At 46.2% G+C, this 19,516-nt stretch overlaps 8 protein-coding genes across 8 annotated transcripts; 3 read left to right on the top strand and 5 right to left on the bottom strand.

Annotated features, from left to right (window-relative positions):
- Window positions 1-1,182: 1,182 nt before the first annotated feature.
- Window positions 1,183-3,274, top strand: N7518_005912 (MFS transporter; the record flags this gene model as incomplete). The annotated part of the gene is made up of 6 exons (XM_057186839.1): window positions 1,183-1,237; window positions 1,314-1,522; window positions 1,585-1,998; window positions 2,059-2,434; window positions 2,503-2,550; window positions 2,619-3,274. 6 exons carry the CDS (start codon window positions 1,183-1,185, stop codon window positions 3,272-3,274), a joined length of 1,758 nt encoding a protein of 585 aa, XP_057038542.1.
- A 2,122-nt stretch (window positions 3,275-5,396) lies between these two features.
- N7518_005911 (uncharacterized protein) lies at window positions 5,397-5,857 on the bottom strand (the record flags this gene model as incomplete). Its single annotated transcript, XM_057186838.1, has 3 exons — window positions 5,397-5,404; window positions 5,442-5,632; window positions 5,718-5,857. 3 exons carry the CDS (start codon window positions 5,855-5,857, stop codon window positions 5,397-5,399), a joined length of 339 nt encoding a protein of 112 aa, XP_057038541.1.
- A 1,010-nt stretch (window positions 5,858-6,867) lies between these two features.
- On the bottom strand, window positions 6,868-7,149 carry N7518_005910 (uncharacterized protein; the record flags this gene model as incomplete). The annotated part of the gene is made up of 2 exons (XM_057186837.1): window positions 6,868-6,889; window positions 6,947-7,149. The coding sequence occupies 2 exons, from the start codon at window positions 7,147-7,149 to the stop codon at window positions 6,868-6,870; spliced, it is 225 nt and encodes a 74-aa protein (XP_057038540.1).
- Window positions 7,150-7,483: 334 nt separating this feature from the next.
- N7518_005909 (uncharacterized protein) lies at window positions 7,484-7,812 on the bottom strand (the record flags this gene model as incomplete). Its single annotated transcript, XM_057186836.1, has 2 exons — window positions 7,484-7,654; window positions 7,735-7,812. 2 exons carry the CDS (start codon window positions 7,810-7,812, stop codon window positions 7,484-7,486), a joined length of 249 nt encoding a protein of 82 aa, XP_057038539.1.
- A 2,410-nt stretch (window positions 7,813-10,222) lies between these two features.
- Window positions 10,223-10,996, top strand: N7518_005908 (uncharacterized protein; the record flags this gene model as incomplete). The annotated part of the gene is made up of 3 exons (XM_057186835.1): window positions 10,223-10,350; window positions 10,423-10,593; window positions 10,648-10,996. 3 exons carry the CDS (start codon window positions 10,223-10,225, stop codon window positions 10,994-10,996), a joined length of 648 nt encoding a protein of 215 aa, XP_057038538.1.
- A 258-nt stretch (window positions 10,997-11,254) lies between these two features.
- Window positions 11,255-12,527, top strand: N7518_005907 (uncharacterized protein; the record flags this gene model as incomplete). The annotated part of the gene is made up of 4 exons (XM_057186834.1): window positions 11,255-11,356; window positions 11,401-11,845; window positions 11,907-12,430; window positions 12,480-12,527. 4 exons carry the CDS (start codon window positions 11,255-11,257, stop codon window positions 12,525-12,527), a joined length of 1,119 nt encoding a protein of 372 aa, XP_057038537.1.
- Window positions 12,528-12,886: 359 nt separating this feature from the next.
- Window positions 12,887-14,139, bottom strand: N7518_005906 (heme-dependent oxidative N-demethylase family protein; the record flags this gene model as incomplete). Its single annotated transcript, XM_057186833.1, has 3 exons — window positions 12,887-13,313; window positions 13,391-13,513; window positions 13,565-14,139. 3 exons carry the CDS (start codon window positions 14,137-14,139, stop codon window positions 12,887-12,889), a joined length of 1,125 nt encoding a protein of 374 aa, XP_057038536.1.
- Window positions 14,140-17,602: 3,463 nt separating this feature from the next.
- N7518_005905 (uncharacterized protein) lies at window positions 17,603-17,872 on the bottom strand (the record flags this gene model as incomplete). The annotated part of the gene is made up of 1 exon (XM_057186832.1): window positions 17,603-17,872. The coding sequence occupies one exon, from the start codon at window positions 17,870-17,872 to the stop codon at window positions 17,603-17,605; it is 270 nt and encodes an 89-aa protein (XP_057038535.1).
- Between the last annotated feature and the right edge of the window lie 1,644 nt (window positions 17,873-19,516).

Genomic DNA, 19,516 nt, shown 5'->3' with positions numbered 1-19,516 from the left:
GGCATTAACCCCAATACTCCCCTTGACAAAATAATGACAGCCACTCATGCACAGTACTCAGTTTCTTTCGAAAGAATATTACCCGAGAGGCTTTTGGCTGCAGGAGTCACTTCCAGATTCTTCATCTGATGATTTTTGGGCGGTCAAGGCACATCGGCTTTGTCGCCGAACACACCAGCACGCAACCGGAAATGACACTTTTAACTTCGCCGACCTCAGCCCAACCCACAAGAAATTACTCCTTCGATGCCCAAGGCATACGGAGCACAGATCGAAAAAGACGGCATACCCCTGAACCGGCATTGTTCGTTTACTCTATGTGGAGCGCTTTCGGAACCTCTCTCCGAGAACAAAATACGTCGAGCCCACGCTGTGCGGAATAGCCCGTTCCCCGTTGACCCCAGCATTGGCGTCCCCGCTACAGGGAGCTTCTTCAAACTAAAAATCAGCCGTAGCTCGATCGGGTCTATGCAAATTACGCATATCATGGGAACAAGTGCTCGTCAGCCCAAAATCGAGCTTGCCCCATTGGTCCTCACTTCCTTGACAGGGAAAACTATCTGACGCAATTGCTAATGTAAGACCAATCAATTGATCGGCAGGATCTTCACGCTTCATTACATACAGAAGATTCAATGTCCAAATCACTAGACGCATGCGGTCGAGCTATTTGCTTCAAGATTTACATGGGTGGGTTTGGATTCCCTTTGTAGTTTCGCAAGCGACGCGTGTGAAGGGTGTGAAAATCGGTCTTCTATGCGAGGTCCCATTTGATATTTCAGACAGTCACAATTCTAGTTGCCACTTTAGCAATCCGCAACTTCTTGGCTCCTGCCTTTTTGCCTAAACAGTTGGAGAAAAGCCGTCCTACCCGATCTAGGTCTACTGATCAACACCACCAAATACCTAATTTGACAGGGAAGGCTTGTCTTTTCTGTATTTTCTAAACCACCCTCGCGTCTCAGCTCGATTTGTCAAAGTTAGGGCGTACCACAGAGATTGCTCTATGAATGTGGAGTTGAACCCACATTAAACACCTTTTACTTGTCTGAGTCAAACATCCACTAATACTCTGTGGGGGTGGCTTTTTCAACTTCTGAACTTTTTATAATTCTTGCAATCCGCCTGGATCTTCATTTAGCGTCCAAACTTTCGCTTTGTTGATAAGCCAAGGCCATCAAGATGTCGGACCATGTGGCTGGCAAGGAAAATGTGCAAAAGGTCATGTCAGCAAGAGGTCAGTCGCCTATACTCTTTGTTGGTGCTTTCTACATTGTATCTTAGAATTTCAAAATGCTGAAATTGTTGTATAGAGCACGTAGTGGCTTCCTCTCACGAGTCACAACACTCCCATGACTCCCATGACTCTCATGACTCCGAAGACCAAGACTCAGAAGTCGATCATGAGCCCATCCAAGAACGTTATGGAAACCCTTCATACTCTAGATTCCGCCGAGTGGCTTCCAAAACGATTGTTTCATTCGGGCTTAATGACCCAGACAACCCCGTCAACTGGAGAACGGTATGTGGGATATTGTCCAATACAAAACAAGGAGAAGAAAAGATTGCTGATGTGCCTAATAGAGGAGGAAGTTCCTTGTTCTCTCAGCTGGTGTCATGCAAGTCATGAACAGCACTATCGGCTCGTCGATTTGTAGCAACGCCATCCCCCAAATTGCCGAAGAGTTCAACATCACCAACGAAACCGCTCTCGTCTTGCCCATCTCCGTCTTTCTCGTCGGATACATTTTAGGGCCATTGCTGTGGGGTCCTAGCTCCGAGTATTTTGGCCGGAAGGGCCCTTTGCTCATCTCTTTTGTCTTATTCATGATATTCACGCTAGCGTGCGCTGTCGCAAATTCGTATGCATCTCTGCTTGTATTCCGACTATTCAATGGCATGGTTGCGTCGGCGCCTATCGCCACTGTCGGTGGGTTGTTTGCTGATGTACATGACGATCCCACACTGCGAGGTCGCCTGATGGCTTATTTCATGGCTGTAAGCTTGCCGCATACATCCAACTAGAGATTCTGGGCTCGACAACTAATTTATTAACAGTGTACAACCCTCGGGCCAATCATTGGACCTTGGGTATCTGGCTTCGTTGCAGTTGTCAGCTGGCGTTGGTGTTTTTGGATCGGACTCATTCTCTCGGGTGCTACCTTGCCATTGATTATCGCCATGCCTGAAACCTATGCCCCGGTCATTCTGAAGCGCCGTGCGCACAAGCTACGCAAAGATACCGGCAATTCAAGCATCGTATCGCCATTGGACCTCCAGAGTCGCAATCTGCCAGAAATGCTGCTTATCACGATCTCGCGACCATTCCGCATGATTATTCATGAGTATATCGTTTCGCTGAGTTCATTGTATCTTGCTCTGGCATACGCAATCTTCTACCTCTACTTTGAGGCATATCCAATTATCTTCCAAGGTCGGCGACCTCTCCCCGCTAGCGTATGCAGAACCCTGTTGGACATAAACACTAACGGAAATCTGCAGGTATCTACAAAATGAGCCCTGGTGTATCTGGCTTGATGTTTCTGCCTAGTAAGTTTGTCGTCCATACGCCATTTCTCCAACAAAAAAAGAAGTAGATTCTAATTTCTGTACAACAGTCGGTATCGGCGCCGGGCTTGCCTGTGGCGTCTTCATCTGGTACGATGGCTACCTAGCCCGAGCGAAGGCCCGCAACGCCAGCTGGGCCTTCATCGAGGAATACCGCAGACTCCCCCTCGCCTGCGTCGGCGGACCCCTATACGTGATCTCCCTCTTCTGGATAGGCTGGACAGCCTCGCCAAACATTCACTGGGTCGTACCCTTCCTCTCCGGCATCCCCTTCGGAATGGGCTATCTGTTAATTTTCATGGCTATGCTGAACTACCTGACCGATGCCTACGAAACCCTCTCCGCTAGCGCACAGTCCGCCGCAAGCTGCACACGAAGCATTCTAGGTGCCTTGCTTCCGCTCGCTGCTAAGCCGATGTTCAATCGACTCGGCGTGCCTTGGGCTTGCAGTCTAATTGCCTTCCTCAGTATGGGTGTCTCTGTAATTCCGTTTGCTTTCATTCGCTACGGTGACCGCATCAGAGCGAACAGCAAGTTCTGTCAGGAGCTCAAGATCATGAAGGAGGCTGAGCGCTTGGAGTGGGAGCGAGAGGAGCGTCTTGCGAATGGTGATGATACCCTTGAGCCCATTGCGTCCCGCAATACTGGGATTTCGATGACGAGGATCGATACTGCTCGCACGGATAAAGCGTCAATTATTTGTTGAATATGATTAGCGATCGCGTGTCTCATGATTTACCCATCGAGTATTGTCTCGGGGGAAAAAGTTTTTTTTGCGCGTGTTCTGATTATCCTCCTTTGCTCTTTCTTTTCGATTTTACCGGTTTAGCGCAATTCAAAAGTTGATGTACCTAGGTGTCTACATGACGGAGAAAAGGAGTGATCAACAAGAGTAAGATATTGCCGACGATGTTACTGATGATGATCTAATTACTACAATGGATAGCTCCATAAAGATAAAGGGACAAAGCACCAAGCAATAACAGTATGCCCGGATACCGTCGGAAAGACAGAAAAGAGAAAAAAATCAAGGTACAGTGTATAGATCTAGGGCTGTTACTAGTAGTGCCAAGAGTAGTGCCAAGACACCCGGCGCCGGCCCCGGGGACTATGCCAAGAGTTATACAGCTATAGTCTATAAGTCTCAGTAATTATATGCTCCCCTCCAGTGCTATATCAAATACATATAACCATAGGGTATAGAAAATAGGGCTTCCTATCAGGACCCCAGTACTAAGAAGGCTGATGCCTGAAATATTGCACCTATCATAGTACGTAGAGCACCCGTCCTAGGTACGTAGGGGACTGTGGACTAGATAGGAGCCGTATATACTGCCTATATAGCCTCCTTTAATCATATAACCTATAACCTATATATTATCCTTATATACTGCTTCTTTAGGGAAGTAGCTATTAGTTCTAATATACCACTATATATACTACTATCTCTATTTCCCAATCCTCTATTATATATAGTATTCCCTTAGGTATTCTATACCTAGGGGTCGTATAGTTCTAATAGCTCTTAAATACTTAGATTACCTAATAGAGACTACCCCTCGTGTGAGACCCCTGGGTATGGAATGCCTAAGGGAATACTATATATAATAGAGGATTGGGAAATAGAGATAGTAGTATACGCAGTGGTATATTAGAACTAATAGCTGCTTCTCTAAAGCAGCAGTATATAAGGATAATATATTAGAGAAGCCCTAGATAAGGAAAAAGCCGATAGAGGATCCAACAGTTGAAACGAGGATACAAAGCGCCACATCGAGTTTATCGATGATAGCTTCAAAAAGGCATCCACGACAAGGGAAATCATCCTCCAAAGGATGTAGAATAGAATATACATCCCCCCAAGCGTGCCGATGATTTTGGCAGCATTTGCGAGAAGGTAAACAACTACCCGTTCTTTGCAGCTGTTCGACGACTTGAGACATCACAGGAATCAAGGAGAGTCCAAAGAGTGGGATCGAAAGCCGGATGGATTCCCAGAGAGTCATGATGTGCAGTGATGGATATGTCAAAGGGCGGAGGATGTCAAAAGGTAGACAACGACCTTCTATTTGCAGTACTTGCGAACGACTGAATAGGTAGCATCATAGGCCAGCCTGTTATTCCTGTCGATCCTGCACAGAGGACCAGTGACACACCGCTTGATCCGCGCCGGATGATCTAAAAGATCAACATGATAGGGGCCATCGCGCGTTCCCCGGCCAAATTATATAGAACCGTATCTAAAGCCACCTAAATGTATTAGTTTTGAGGAGTATTTTCGAGAAGGTAGATGATTACCTGCTCCTTATATTGCTGTTTGACAACTGAGTATATGGTATTATAGGTCAGTATATTGTTCCTGTAGATCCTGTATAAGTGTACGAGTGAAATACCGCTTGATCCGCGCAGGATGATCTAAAAGACCAACATGATGGGGGCCATTGCGCGGTCCCCCTTCTACTGGACCAGCCGAACCAGCTCGCCGACCCGACTCTCATCCAATTTTCTCTTCCTCGCGAGCATAAACTGGAATGGCCTCTAGAAAGCATTTCAGAAAGATGTTCAAACAGAAGCGAAAGATAAGACCAACTTACCAGCCAGCTCAAGGGTCAAAAGGAGAATTTGCAAAAAGAGGCCATTTTGCCGTAATCTCCTGCACCGTGAAGCAGTTCACCAAATTACGTAGAAGCAAATGAACAGCCATCCACAAGTGTCAATGATTTGTGGGGCATTCTCAAAAAGATACACCAGCATTTGCTCAATGCACCTTTTCTCGACGGACGGGGACACGAGTCAAGAATGAGTGACCTTCGACCTCGGCACAACTGTCAATGATCTGTGGAGTATTACCAAAAAGATACACGAGCACTTACTCAATGGACTTTTTTTTTCACGGATGGGGACTTGAGTGAAGAGTGAATAACCATCCGCAAGGGTCGACAATCTGGTAATCTTCAGGGCATTTGGCTTCTCCTTGCAGTGTTTGTCAATGACTGGAGTCATGACAGGAGCCGTGTTGGGATCAGCGGTCATTGCTGGAAGTGTTGATAACTGGGGGCTCAGACTGTATACATTTTCTTTGCGTGGTTAGTATGTACACGTATAATGAGTCTGGCAACTTGAAAGAGAAGGCGGATCAAGTGACATACTGTTGAACCTCGAGCTGTGCCCACCAAATAACAAGGCATTCTATCTTCTTTATAACAAGGTAAAGCAACACGACGCCGCCCACTTTGAGGGCGAGTTTGGGGCCTTTTTCGCTGGCGAGGCGAAGGAGCTCAACGGGCATAGAGTCCTCCTTGCTTCGGTGGTGGAGCGGCACTGGGTCTAAAAAAGAGTGTCAGAAAGAGGCCAGAAAAGACGCTTGAAAAAACGCCTGAAAAGAGATCGAACTTACAGGCCGAGGCAACAGACAATAAAAAAAATAAAAAAAAAGTTTAAAGAAGTCATCTTGAAGATAGCTATGATGCAGCAAAATGATGTGAACGTGAATTTTGCTCGTCTCCCTGCGGCGCATAGACATAGCACCCAGAGAGCATGTCAAACAAGAGGCTTCAGAAGAGGTCAAAAAGGAGGCAAAACTTACCAGCCAGCGTAAGGGTCAAAAAAGACCTTTGATGCCGTTTTATCAATAGCCACCATAAGAGATGGAAAAAAGAGATGCAAAAACGGTTCAAACAGACATTGTGATGATGGGTGAGTATACTTGCGAAATGATATAGACGTGAAGTTCATCCGTGTGCTACGAAATTGTTTTGTAGACTACAGGAAAAGTGATGGTAGGGAAGGCGCGAGCCTACAAAAAGATGATATAACGGACATTCCAAGGTTATACCTCAAAGTTTGTAGTTGTCAGGAGAGAGGTTACCCGACTTCTCTAATCCGCCTCGGCTTCGTTAAGTTACTTCAATTTCATTGAACCACTCCGACTTCAAGCCGCTTTCTATTAGAATGACCATCATATTGAATTTCACCGAGGGCCTCTCGACTCACCTTTCATTCCGGCTCACACCGCTCCACTTGACTCTATCTCGTACACCATCACTGATTCCGAATGCCTTTCCTTCGATGCGTACGTTTCTGCCTTTCGTTCAACACAAATGCTCAATGACTGCCTTTCTTGCAACAGACACCCTTGAACATCTCTCTTTTAGCGCACCTCTTGCTTCTCATCTCAACGCATACACCTTTCTGCGACAAGCGGCTTCTGTCCCTCGTCGGCCATGAAAGGACTTTCGTAGCTTCATACTGCTTCGGTCCACCGGCCAAGAGAATGAGAAGTACCGCCAGACAGGCCCCTCATGCGGCATGGATGATCCAGCTACATCAACGGTCAGCATATTGTTCCTACAGCCTACGCTGCGACCAATTGGCATACAGTTTCACCTCCCGCTTGGCCCACCAGAACAGGAAGTTGATGGCCTTTACGGCCAGGAGGAAGGCCACGACGAGCCACAGGACGTCACGCGCGGTGGCCGTCATCCAAGGACGGCCTTGCTCCTCAGCCAGCCGGAAAAGCTCAGCGGCAAGGCTCTCCTCGCTGTCCCGGGGGCGCAGCGGGACGGGAGCTAAAAAATACATGTCAGAAAGTGGCCAAAAAAGACAGCTGAAAAGACAGCTGAAAAGACGCCTGAAAAGACGCCCGAAAAGAGATCAAACTTACCGGCGAAGGAAAGAGTCAAACAAGACAATAACAAAAGGCTTAACAGAGTCATCTTGAAGATAGCTATTATGTAGCAAAATGATGTGAAGGTGAATTTCTTACGTGTGCTACGAGATTGTTTTGTAGACTACAGGGGAAGCAATGGCTTGTAGGGAAGGTATGAGCCTGCAATGTGATGTAAGAGCTTAATCGGGTAGGTACACAGCAACAGTATAGTGAGCAAGATGCAGCAATATCCATGATTGAAGCCAGTCAGCGAGTCTTATCCTTCTTTTTTGTGGAAGCCTTGTCTTTCGCAATCTGCTCGTAGCTTGGTGGTGCATCAATCATATCAAACGGGCTCTCATAGCTATCACCGACAAGCCCCCATATGGCGACTCGCGTGATCCGGTGCTTAGCAAGTTTGCTTATTTCTTCGCGACACTGTTCTTTCAGCAATTTTTTGTCTTCTTCAGAAACGTCAAAGCCTCGAGCTCTGCGACAACATCCGCATTCAAAAGTACAATGTCCAACTCCAAGACGGCGCGTGGGATCAATATTGCGGCCAAGACAACACCCACATCCACGAGCACAGCACCCATGCCGGCTAGCACAATCTTCAACAAGCACGCGGTGCATATACCATTTGGGATGGGACCGCCATAGCTCAAACGCTCTTAGCTGATACCCATCTGCCAGACAGGAATGATAATGCCACCACTTTTGCTCTAAGAGCCAGTATCTGGCATTTAAAGCATCAAGTCTCTCTTTGGCATCTTTGTTCAAATCGGCTCCCTCTTTGATAGATATCTCCTCTTGAACAATTTCCCGGAGGTCTTCCTCTACAAAGAGAAGCTTATGTGAGATAAAAGGAGGCCCAGTGTTATCTCTTCTGATCAGCGTCCAGTATTCACTTAAGCGATATCTTTGGAGAATATTTATCTCCCCAGATCGTTCGAGACCGACTTCCCAACTGTCTTTATCGCCCCTCATGATTCCGACTTTTCTATGTACTCGATCCCGGCTCGGTTCTCTTTTACGACGGGGGAAAGAAAATGGCATCTCTGATATTTAAACGTATTATCTGAATTTGAGGGTGAAGGATGTTTCTTAAAGGTTTTTGCTTGGTCTAATAAAATTTATCCATAGTGATGTCAGCTTACACCTCCCAAGGTCCGACACCTAAAAGGTTGGGTAATGACTTAATCTTCTAGTAGCCTCCTCAACCTTAGAAGTAATTAGACTTCTAATATCTCGATAAGAAGTCCGTCTTCACTTAATGATAACTGGCTTAGGTAGAGTTGCGTGCTCGCAGCAGACCTGAAACAATACAAAGAGAATAGCCACAAAAGTCAATGCTAGCATGGCATGGTACTTGATAGGTATTAGCTAGGTATATAGCCCTAGAGATATCTCGAATACGCCCGAAAGATACATCCAGATTCGTCAAAAACAAAGCCATATACATATTCCCATACCAATTAAGGATAGCTATTCGAGAAACCTTCGAATTCAACCACGACAGCTTCACCTTTTGATATCTCCACACTTTGACATTTTCATCAACGACGGTGCACCATGACTCTCTGGGAATCTGTCCGGCTTTGATAGTGGCGCATTGAAAAATGATCAAGTTATGGCCCAAAGAATGATTGAGGACCTAATCTCCGTTATGGAAGGGGGTCTGGAAGAGCCCGAAGAGCCTCTACTCAAGGCATTCCAACTGATAGGAAGCAGGTATTAGAGGTGAGCATCAATCTATTCAGCGGTGTCAAAGCTCCCGAGCTCGTTTCAACTAATCACAAAAAGGTACCCAAAGGTACGATAGGTATTTTCCCTCTTATGTCTGATCTCTACCCGCTTACATTAAACCAAGGTCTTCAGAAGCGGTTCGTAAAATATATGAATGAATTTTGTCAGGCCAATTTAGAGCAGGTCAAGCTTCAACCATCTGTTGCAAGGTCAACAGTATTCCCACAGTCTATCTTCATCACGACGACGATAATACAACCTGTAAGTTGTCATCGTGAAAGATACTGGTGTGAAAAGTGACTGGACTTGTAGCAGGAGGATCAGCACTTTCAACATGTAACCCTGGCTCGGAAATCCATCCTCAGGCTTTTATCTTCTCGCTTCAGCTCTGTGGAAACATCTTCTATCTCAAGCGATACACTGAATATCTGTACTCTATGTAGAATAGAGGTTTTGCTAGAGTTGTGCAATAGAATCTAGGGTAGATTGTGCTTCTAAGAGTGTTGTAGGATTTGTGTCAAACATGAGATTGGACAGATATCACCCCACTAAACAAGTACTTTTGTCTTTGTTAGGGCGATTGAATGAGAACGTAAGTTTTCATCTGACTCGGGACAAAAGTTCCGAACCTCTCTTTTTTCTTTCCTGCATACTTCCAGTTATGAAATTGAATAAGTACATTTCGGATCATGGGCAGCTACTTCGGTATTCCCTTTTCTATTCTTGAATCATAGGGCCTGGCGGGTCTTTACATAAGAACCAAGTGAGAGTAATAAATAGGGCCACGGGTACTTGCATACCGTTAGATCAGAACTTATTTTGTCTGAATAGAATCGCTGTGTTGAAATGTTGATAAGCCTCGGCATTTTGTAGTTACGCATACAACACGGAGCAGTAGTGAATTTAGGTCACCCAACAGCGTTGCCTTGCAAGGATATATATAGGTAACCGGGCATTTCGTTCCGAATTTTTATGAAACATCTTATTTATATGGACATTGTGTGTGCGACCTGGGAGATGTAAGATCGTTGCTAGCCTTGAGACTAGTGATGTAGGTTTCCCTAGATGATGAGCCTCCGAGAGGGGTCACAGATTTTAGCTGCGGTTCTGCATCCAATCCTCCTTGAACTCACTCATTGATCAATTGTCTCTTCTAAGGTGAATCCAACTTCTTGACTGTCGCTATTTGTATTTTTCTTACCTCCCGGTCCTGCATCTCTACTACTGCCATTCGTTAGTTGCGTTGGCATAATCGTTAGTATGCTGGCTACTCTATACGAGGCCGTTTGGTCTACCTCTAGACAGACCCTACTCCGGACTAATGCGACTGACGTCCCATGGCTATGGAAGGTAGTAGCAGCTTGCTTTTCAGCGGTACAGCTAATCGGGTGAGTTAGATATCACGAGATATGAGCTTGACTTCAGAATCGGAGGTCTCTGACTATAGTTGCTGTGAGTAGATATATGATGCTGGCTGTGGTAGTCGGTTCCCCTCCCCATGAGTTGCGAATCAATGCTACAGTATCTACTGTTACTGCATTTGTGTTTGTTGGTACATCTTACGGTGTATCTGCCTTGATTGCCTTCGCCCAGCGCCATCAAACGATGTTCCTCCTCCACTCAATCTTCATGTAGGTGTCAATGAAAGCTGCGTCTCTCGATCGCCTACAGGCTAACAATTGCAGCCCATACTCGACGATAAATCTGCTCGCGCTCCTGAATATCCTATTCCACATCCACGGGCAAAGCCTGCAGATGAATACCTTGCAGATTGTAAACATCTGCCTACCCACTGCTTTCTCGGCGTGTTACGCTCTTGCGGGGATCTTGATATATCGAGAGTATGGGCGTAATCGAGTGGAGGAAGACATGCCGCTACTCACCGACGAAGAAATGCAACGTCGCCAGTTACTTCGCTTGTTGGGTGAACGGAATACTAGCGCACCATCGCCCGATCTTGTGCGAAACACTTATCGCTTTGATTTACCTGGGGATGAGACAGCACAGAAGGACTGGAGTCGTTTGACTCCTTGAAGGATGCTACAGCGTAGGGAATATCGGATGTATATGAAAAGAAAAGAATGTGAAATGTGAATGTGATCGAATAATGTATTATTTCTTGCATGTGTAGCTGCACAATGTGTACAATCCAATGTAGAAAACCCCGGTTGATCACTTGGACCTCGGCTTTTTTTCCGCCGGTCGACCGCATTTAAACGTCCAGGGAACCATCATCCCTGAAATCCACCGGGACATTTAACCTCCTGTCATTGATCCCTCTTGAAAACAAATATGTCAAAACGCGTGACGCTTTTCGATCCGCCCGCGCAGGATCATTCCAAAGCTCTTATCGAGAATGTACTCGATCTGACGCCAGTGGCGGACCTCGGCCCAGTATGGCATCCCTCAATCCTTCGCGAATAGTCATATTCTAACAGAGAACTCTCGGTCTAGGATGTCTTCACCAATACCCGCCCGCTATGGCATCCCCCGGAGCTCGAGGCATCTACGGCGGTGCCGCGATTGCGCAGTCCCTATCAGCAGCCATGCTGACCGTCCCCGCTGACTACGCCGTCCACAGCATGCACTGCTACTTTGTGCTTGCCGGAGACTCCGAGATCCCAATTTTATACCATGTCGAACGGGTACGCGATGGGAGGAGCTTTGTGACCCGAACCGTGCAGGCGCGGCAACGGGGGCGACCGATCTTCACCACCACGCTGAGCTTCAGCCGGGTCGGCAGCGGTGGCAAGAAGACCGTTCACCACGCCGTACCGAAGCCAAACGTCCCATTGCCAGAAGAGGCCGAGCCGGGCAGTTTGGAAGCCCTCAGCCATGCGGGCAGCGGTCCGTTTGAATCAAGGAAAGCGGGAATTTTGAACCGTACGTCTTTCGGAAGCGGCATGCTGTGCGCGTTGTACTAATGGCCGTCGGAATCAAATAGGCACATCCCCAAACCCAGAAGATAAGAAGGTCCGACGACACATTCGCGCCCGCGGCGCAATCTCCGAACAGGGTGGTTACCAGGCACACCTGTCGGCGCTGGCCTATATCACCGACAGCTATTTCATCGGTACCATCTCCCTCGTTCACGATATTCCGCGATTTTCCTCTCCGGCCGAACTCGAGAAGCTTTTGAACGCACTTAAGAACCCGTCTGATCTCGACGATGAGGATATCACGCGAGCTCTGAAGGAGTTGAAGGAAGAGGAGGCTGCGGAATTGCGTCGTCGTTTGGAAGGGGCTTTGAACAGGGCCACGAATGGCATAAAGGAGGTAGATCATAAGGAGGTTGGAATGATGGTCAGCCTGGACCACTCAATTTACTTCCACAATCCCCGTGCATTCCGTGCCGATGAGTGGATGTTGACGGAGATGGAGAGTCCGTGGGCTGGCGAAGGACGAGGCTTGGCTATTCAGCAGATCTGGTCGAAGGATGGACTGCTTATTGCTACTTGCATGCAAGAGGTATGTATTTGTTTTTCTATTCTGGAGCTTAGTGCTAACTCGATCATAGGGTGTTGTGCGATTAAAGCAAGACGACCCGCCAAAGTCGAAGATTTAAGAGCTTGTGCTATACCCTACCTTGAAGGAGTTCTCTCCTATCATTTTTCATTCTTTTACATATCTTCATTTATAGATTTGGGCTTAGTTCCCTCGACTTTCTGTGGTTTTTCTTGAATTGAAGCTGGACATTCTTAGTTATAGCTTCACTGCATGAGCATATTATAATCCAATAGAACGATTGTCTCTTGTCTTCGCCGAACCGCCCAAACAGTCTCCCTAGTTAACAAACCCAAAACATTTGAACGCAAGAAACGCGAAAGTAGAAAACACACAAAACAACTTTTGCGTGAAACAAAAAGCCGACCCAATTTTGATCTTCCAGAGCCAAAATGCGAACAAACAGAAAACAAAGATATCCTACAAAGTACAAACCTCATCTTTCTCACTTTCCTCATTATTTCCCGTCTTTTCACCCTCAACCCGTTTCCGGTAGTATTCCAAAACCTTAGCGCCCCAAACATCTCTCCCCTTATACTCACCCACATAATCAGGCCAACTTTTCATCTCCTTGGCCAGATTATCCAGCTCAGCCATTGGCAGCTCATCCAACGGCGTGAGATATGTCTTGACACCAAAGACGATCGCCCCCGTGCGCGGCAGACGACGGAAAGTCTGTCTCTCGCGACGGATCAGGATATCTGATGGCGATGGGCTGCTCAGCTTTTTCTCACAGAGGGAGTTGGGCCGATAGAGGATGTCGGTCAGGTTCTCGTTTGGTTCCTTGACTTCTACGAAGTAATTTGAGCGTTCCATTGGAGATGTTGGAGTTAAGCGGGCGAGGAATCTGGGGAGTAGGGTTAGTTTCTTGTTTCTTGTTTCTCTGTATGGTCATTCTGCCTGTTCTGATTTGAGGTCACTTACTTGCTGACGGAGTTGGCGACTTGTTGGTGCCATAGTGGAACAGGGCCATGCAGTTGAGAGATGGTCCAGCCAATTCTCTGATTCACTGTCCACCCCGTTGGGAAGAGGCTGGCGCTAGCTGCCCTGTGCTGGTGTTAGGGTTGGCAAATTGGTATTATGCGAATTTGAACATACAGGTAGAATTCCCCTTCCTTGTTCATGATCAGAATACTGAGATCCTCCATCGTAAGACGCACAGCGGCCTCGAGTGCCTCGGTTGATCCCTCGTTGGGGTCGCGCCCGCTGACAGTGAATTTATCGCCTGTCATACGATTGTCGACGACCTTTCGACCATTTTGAATTGACATTTCAAACATATTTGGAAATCTCTCGCAGAGAAAGTCTGAAACTTCCTCCAATGCCTCTTGGCACGGTTCAATTGACTCGGGCAAACAGCGAATGACCTCTTCTCTTTTCTCGTGCAGCAATTGGGTCCGGACCCGGTGTTCGTCTATATAGTTCTTGTCCAGGGTGAGCCAATTCTGGGCGTCGAGTTTGCGAATGTCCATCATTACACGGTATCGTTCTCTGCCTCTGATAGGCTGCGCTGGGTATGGTGCCATACGCTTGACGTCGGATGGGTTGGAGACATTTTTTGAGCAATGTTTCCCTTTCAATTTTTGTGATAACCACTGGAGCAGTTGTCTTTGGTGTCTAACTGCGAAAAGAAAGACGAAAATTGGAATCGCAACTAGTGAGAAGGTGGCCATACTTTTTCTCATTAAGGTTCCACGTATAGATCGAACTGTTTTCTTTTGGAAATAAAACTAATCAAGAACGCTCAATGTCAAAGGAAGGCAAAGCGAAATAGAAAATAAGATGAATATCATAGACTATGACCAAGACTAGAATATATAAATATAATTTCAAGACGGGCTATGAAGTCACCATCGGAAACAGGCAACAATAGAAGATCACCAGACTATAATTCTAAGTCAGCTTCACTAGTCTTAGCTAAAAAAAAAAGGATAGCTCCCAGGTATGGCAGCTGCATTCCACATGCCTCATTCAGCGAAGTTGTGCCTGCGGAACTGCTGTGATACGCCCAGGGATTCCCCGCAAAAAAAAGTCAGAGTTCACCGGGGAGTACTGCCAGCCACATGATCTCAGACCTTTTTTAAAAATCATGATATTTGTTTTATTTTTCAAAAGTACAGTCAGGGCTGTGCATAAACAATCAGCTCTGAGTGTTGTGGGAGTGGGGATGATTACAACCAAACCATCTCTCACTGGTCGATGATATCTCCCTTACCAGTCGGACAAGAGCGCTTGGAGACGACTCGGCCCATAGTTTCTCGGACCAACTCCCTAGCTAGGGCCCCTACGATCTAGACACAGAATGCCGTCTTTAGCTTCAAACAATCGTCAAGCTCGTATACCGTCCGTGCGCCTCATGAACCAGCCGCCCAGGACTTGCCGACTCGGAAGAAAAAACTAGTCTCGCACGAAAGAATTTACTATGTAGGCTCCCGATATCATCGGAGAGGCAATGTCCAGGAGTTGATTTGAACCGCGTAAGGCGCTTGCCAGCTAATGTTTGTGTCCGTACCCAAACTCCGAGAGTACCGGCATGTTTGGTCTGGGGTCACGCAGGTCCGGCCTCAGCTATTAATAATTGCCGTCTTGGAAGAGTCTACGGAGTACGGAGTACGGAGTACTAGCATATTGGGTCTGAGTGGCCCGGGGATGAGCCGGGGATTCGTTCCAGTTCAGGTGCACATTACCTCCGAGCTAGGTAGATGGGCACATGGAGTTTAGTCTGACGTATCATCGTCATGCCTCTCGTGGATGGAGTGGATATCAAGGGGCTTTTTTTGCCTTTCTTCGTCACATCCGCCCCGATTTAAGATACTAGGATGACTGGACCTCGTTTTTCCTTGGCTTTGGGTTGGAACAAAGTCATTGCATCGAATCAGACACCGAGAATAACTACACTAACACACACTAACACACTAACACCAAAAATAAACACAATAAAAGAAGACTAAAACAGAATTTTCAAGTAAATGCTGTCGCACCATGCCACAATTTACCAACATACCCTTTTAAGAGGCTCCACAGACTCCATCTGGGGTTCCCGCTGTAACCGCACATCCCCCCTTTCGCGCAAAGCGCGTTTGCCGATATTATTCTTATAGTTTGGGCCGGACCCTCCTACAGGAGTACGCAAGTTCTTCCATTTCCCGGGTCTCGGCTTTGATTCTTGACATGAAGATTTTCCTATTAGCTTTTTATTTTCGCCTTCTCCGTCATAGCTTCGAAGCCCTAATGCCCCTGTCGCTATTCCGACAGGCTATTATAACCATGATTGGATCTTCAAAGCATAAATATTTGCCACTGCTTATGATCTTCGCAACTTGTTTGCGCATTTCATTCTTAACTACCTCGTAGACGAGTGCGAAATGCTGTACATAGTATTACATGCCTCGTACTCCGCATATAATCCTTTTGTTTGTTACGGAGTACTCCGTACTCCGTACATAAACTAGTTCCTAATCCAGTACGTCCACACGGGCCAATCAATGCCTCCAGCTAGACTTGATCTAAGACCTGTGTAGAGTCTGGACCGGGCCCAGTCTGGACCTCGACTGCATCTTCCAATCCTGGAATCCTTGAACCGTTCATCCTGGATATGGATCACAGCAATTAAAGTACAAACCAATGCAAGGCGACGGGGGATTTGACAATCGCCCCGTCAGGTCGGCAAAGCCGATTTTCTTTCTTTTTTTCTTCTCTCACGCACAGACGTTTAGATCACCTGCCGTTGTTCTCGCTGGTTGGGTTGTATATTCCAAGGTGGATCTCCCGTCTACCCGGGTGCCTTTATTTTTTGCATTAGTAGCGCTCCAGCCGAGAAAAACATATATTTAGTTAGGACTTGTCTTTGCCCCTTTTCGAGCTATTACGACTTCTTTGTGCAAGCTTATGAAATAGTGATCAATCATAAGTAACCACGGAGTACGGAGTACGGAGTAGAACACGGAGTGTGCCAAGCCCACCAACACGGAATTGGGCGCTAAACCCAAAATGGAAAACAACTAAAAAAGGAAATTCGAAGGTCCGAATTACAATTATACATGTAGAATTTGATCAACTAGAGCTTCGATAAAGGCGCAGTTTGCATCTTATTTCTTACTCTGAGCTCGTGTGATAAGAATCTAGACTGAAGCGTAGACTTGCCATGGAATTTGTCAAGCCATCTTGTGGCACTGCAATGAATCCACGTTTTCGCACCATTCTCGCGGATAGATGGGTGACATTGATGTCGTCAATAGATGCCTATCCTCGACTAAAGGAAAATATCAATGTACTTCTGCCAATAACAAGTTATCGAGAACCGTAATTAGTCAAAAATGAAATCAATCTGACCTGCGTGACTGCCATACCTCCCTATTCGGTCCACGACAATGGACATTTGTCCAGACTTAAAAGTAGAGATACATTGCATAGGACCAGTGGCGAGGACTTTGAATAACTGGCTGATGTCTCGTTGACCTGCAGGTTTCCAAAACAGGACCATCGCAGGTCAGGATGCTGAGTAGACCTAGCGTCATCTTCACTTGGCAGACAGTCTTATGCTTCTCAATCGAGCAATAGCCCATAAATAAGTCTCAATGATGGTGAACGCAATCAGGATAACTGCAAAGCCCGTGATAATATAGTCCAATATCATCTTTAGCTAGCACTGTAAGTAGAGAAGAAGGTAGAAAGGCTTTTGAGATAGGTCTAAGGCTTTCTTTCAAAAGAGGAAATGTACACATATACGTATAAAAAGTTGCTCAGAGAACAAATGGAGTTCCAAATTCATCTCGGTGTATTATAATCTGTGACTTTCTTCTTGGTAAGCCGATTCATCTTCCAATGGGATTAAGAGAGAAGCGCACATAGATACAAGAGGGCGTGCCTGGCTTTACGTTTGAAACAAGAAAGACAAGGAATTATATATTCTGTTTCTCAGAGCAATGGATAAAGACATGAATAACAGCCCTTCAGCATGACCAGAAAGCGCGAAAAGCAGAAAGCATATTTCGAGTTGGGAATGTATTGATACAATGGATCAGTCTTGTCCTTGTGGATGAATCGGCTAAATTGGCTGTGTCTGTTTTGTTTGAGTTGAGGGAATTTTCGCTGAATTTTGCTTGACTCAAGAATAGACGATTTGAATCTCAAAATTCAGTGAGCTTCGGTCTGTGATGATTTGTCTTGCGTCACATCAACAACCCCGCTTCCGTCGCGCGTTGGGCAAGTCCTTTGCGACTCGTTGTCTGTGCCAGGTGCTAGGCCGCACCATCTGCACACCAAGGTTATGACGGTCGGGGCGAGAAGGAACTGAAGGAGGAGGAAGATGGCGAAAGTTTGGAAAGGCGCAGCATGCAGTGAGTCGAGGATGAAAGTGCCGATCGAGCACATAAGTGTATCCAGGGATGTCACGAGTGCCATCATTCTGAGAGAATAACCTATCGATCAGAGAGAACGAGTTTGACAGACCGGGTTGGACGCTTCGAAGGCTACGGGTTATAGTGCGGATCTTCGATTCTTATAAACTTCTCTGATTCCTCGAAAAGTTGCGATAAATGCATCTGCCTATTCCCAAAATAGATACCCTGCATCCCTGCTAGTGCATGGAGAAATGTACCTGGACATCGCCAGAGTCTCAGTGGGGAAGTTAATCCACTCTTCCGTAGAGATCCAGGGTGTATCATCGCTCAGGTATAGATCGGGCCGTCGATCTACGTGGCTTAGTGTTACCATGGCATTAGCTTGATCCTTTGACCTTGCTAAGTTAGTAGTCTCATCGAGGGATGCGCGATTTTTGTGATAGGGTAGATGGAGTCTAAGGATTCAAAGAAAATACTAGGAATCTCGGTGACCTTAGGCCTCCAGTTAGTGCGATGCCACGTCGTAGTAAATAACTCTCCTCCATACGTCATTTATTTTCCTCTCCTCCACGTATCTTCTATTCTTCCCCCTCTCTCTTTTTGACATCTCGATTGCCAGCGCATGAGCGAAATAGCTCCGAAGGACGCGAGTGACCGTATCCAGTATATGTTTTGGATGCCATAATGATAGAGAAAGGTGGACGTGGTCATATGATGGGACATTAAAACGCTATGATTCTAGCATCCAAGTGATAAAAAACTTGGTCATATAACGCATACCTAACTAAGACCTTATGATTTAATATTGAAAGGTCTTGTTGATAATGTAACAAGTGACAGCCAGGTAGATGACGCTAGATTGATTGATTAATTAACCTTTACAGGAACGGAGTCCAGCTTATATATTCGGCCCCTTGATGCCTACTTCCATTGCAGCAAAGGGACTATCGCACCGCAAACTCAAAGCAGAAGAATTGGGAATATGTCGTTTGATATCGAAAACACTTCAGTAGTTATTTCAACTTCATTGCCAACTACTTCATCAACTACTTCATCGATCTTCATCAATTGCTTCATTCCTTCTAGGAATTAGGTAAAATATTGCGATTAAAACGCAGGGTTTTTGAAGATAGAAGTGAGAATCTATACAGAATCTAGGGTCGCACCTGATTAGGAAGGCGGTAATTCAACTTTCAGTTAGGGGCGGCAGAATATTTAGACGCGGGGTTGTTTGTACTGAAAGGGGGGTGTTCTGAACTAAGGAACGCTAGAAAAATACTAATGCCTGATAGCCCACTCCCCCATCGAATGTCACAATCGGTTTCTAGAAGACTAAGGGCTATGATTGTGGCTGGATCTGCCTGCAAAACAGGCAGGTAGATAGATAGCACCGGATACGATCGGATTCCCGAACGCAAAGTTGTAGCGTAAGCGGGTTTGGTACGCCCCAGTCAATCATAACTTCTCCCTCGATCATAAAGTTTCCGATCGGGTATCTTTTATATGGCATCAGTATGCAAAAGGTACAAAAGGTACGAAAGGTACAACATTCACAAAATGCTACATACCAGCCACGAAAACGTGGGTGTGGATCTTATTGGGGTAAGCTTGTTTCCCCGAACCAATGGCGACTATGAAACCTCCAACTGTGACTCGACTTATCAGTGAATTGCGGAAATATAGCTCTGGGAAAGATAAGAGACGTATA

This window comes from Penicillium psychrosexuale (assembly GCF_028828465.1).
Source record: "Penicillium psychrosexuale strain IBT 29551 chromosome Unknown utg000004l, whole genome shotgun sequence".
Classification (NCBI taxonomy): Eukaryota; Fungi; Ascomycota; class Eurotiomycetes; order Eurotiales; family Aspergillaceae; genus Penicillium; species Penicillium psychrosexuale.
The sequence above is the reverse complement of the archived record's forward strand: the minus strand, read 5'-3'. Positions and strand labels throughout refer to the sequence as shown.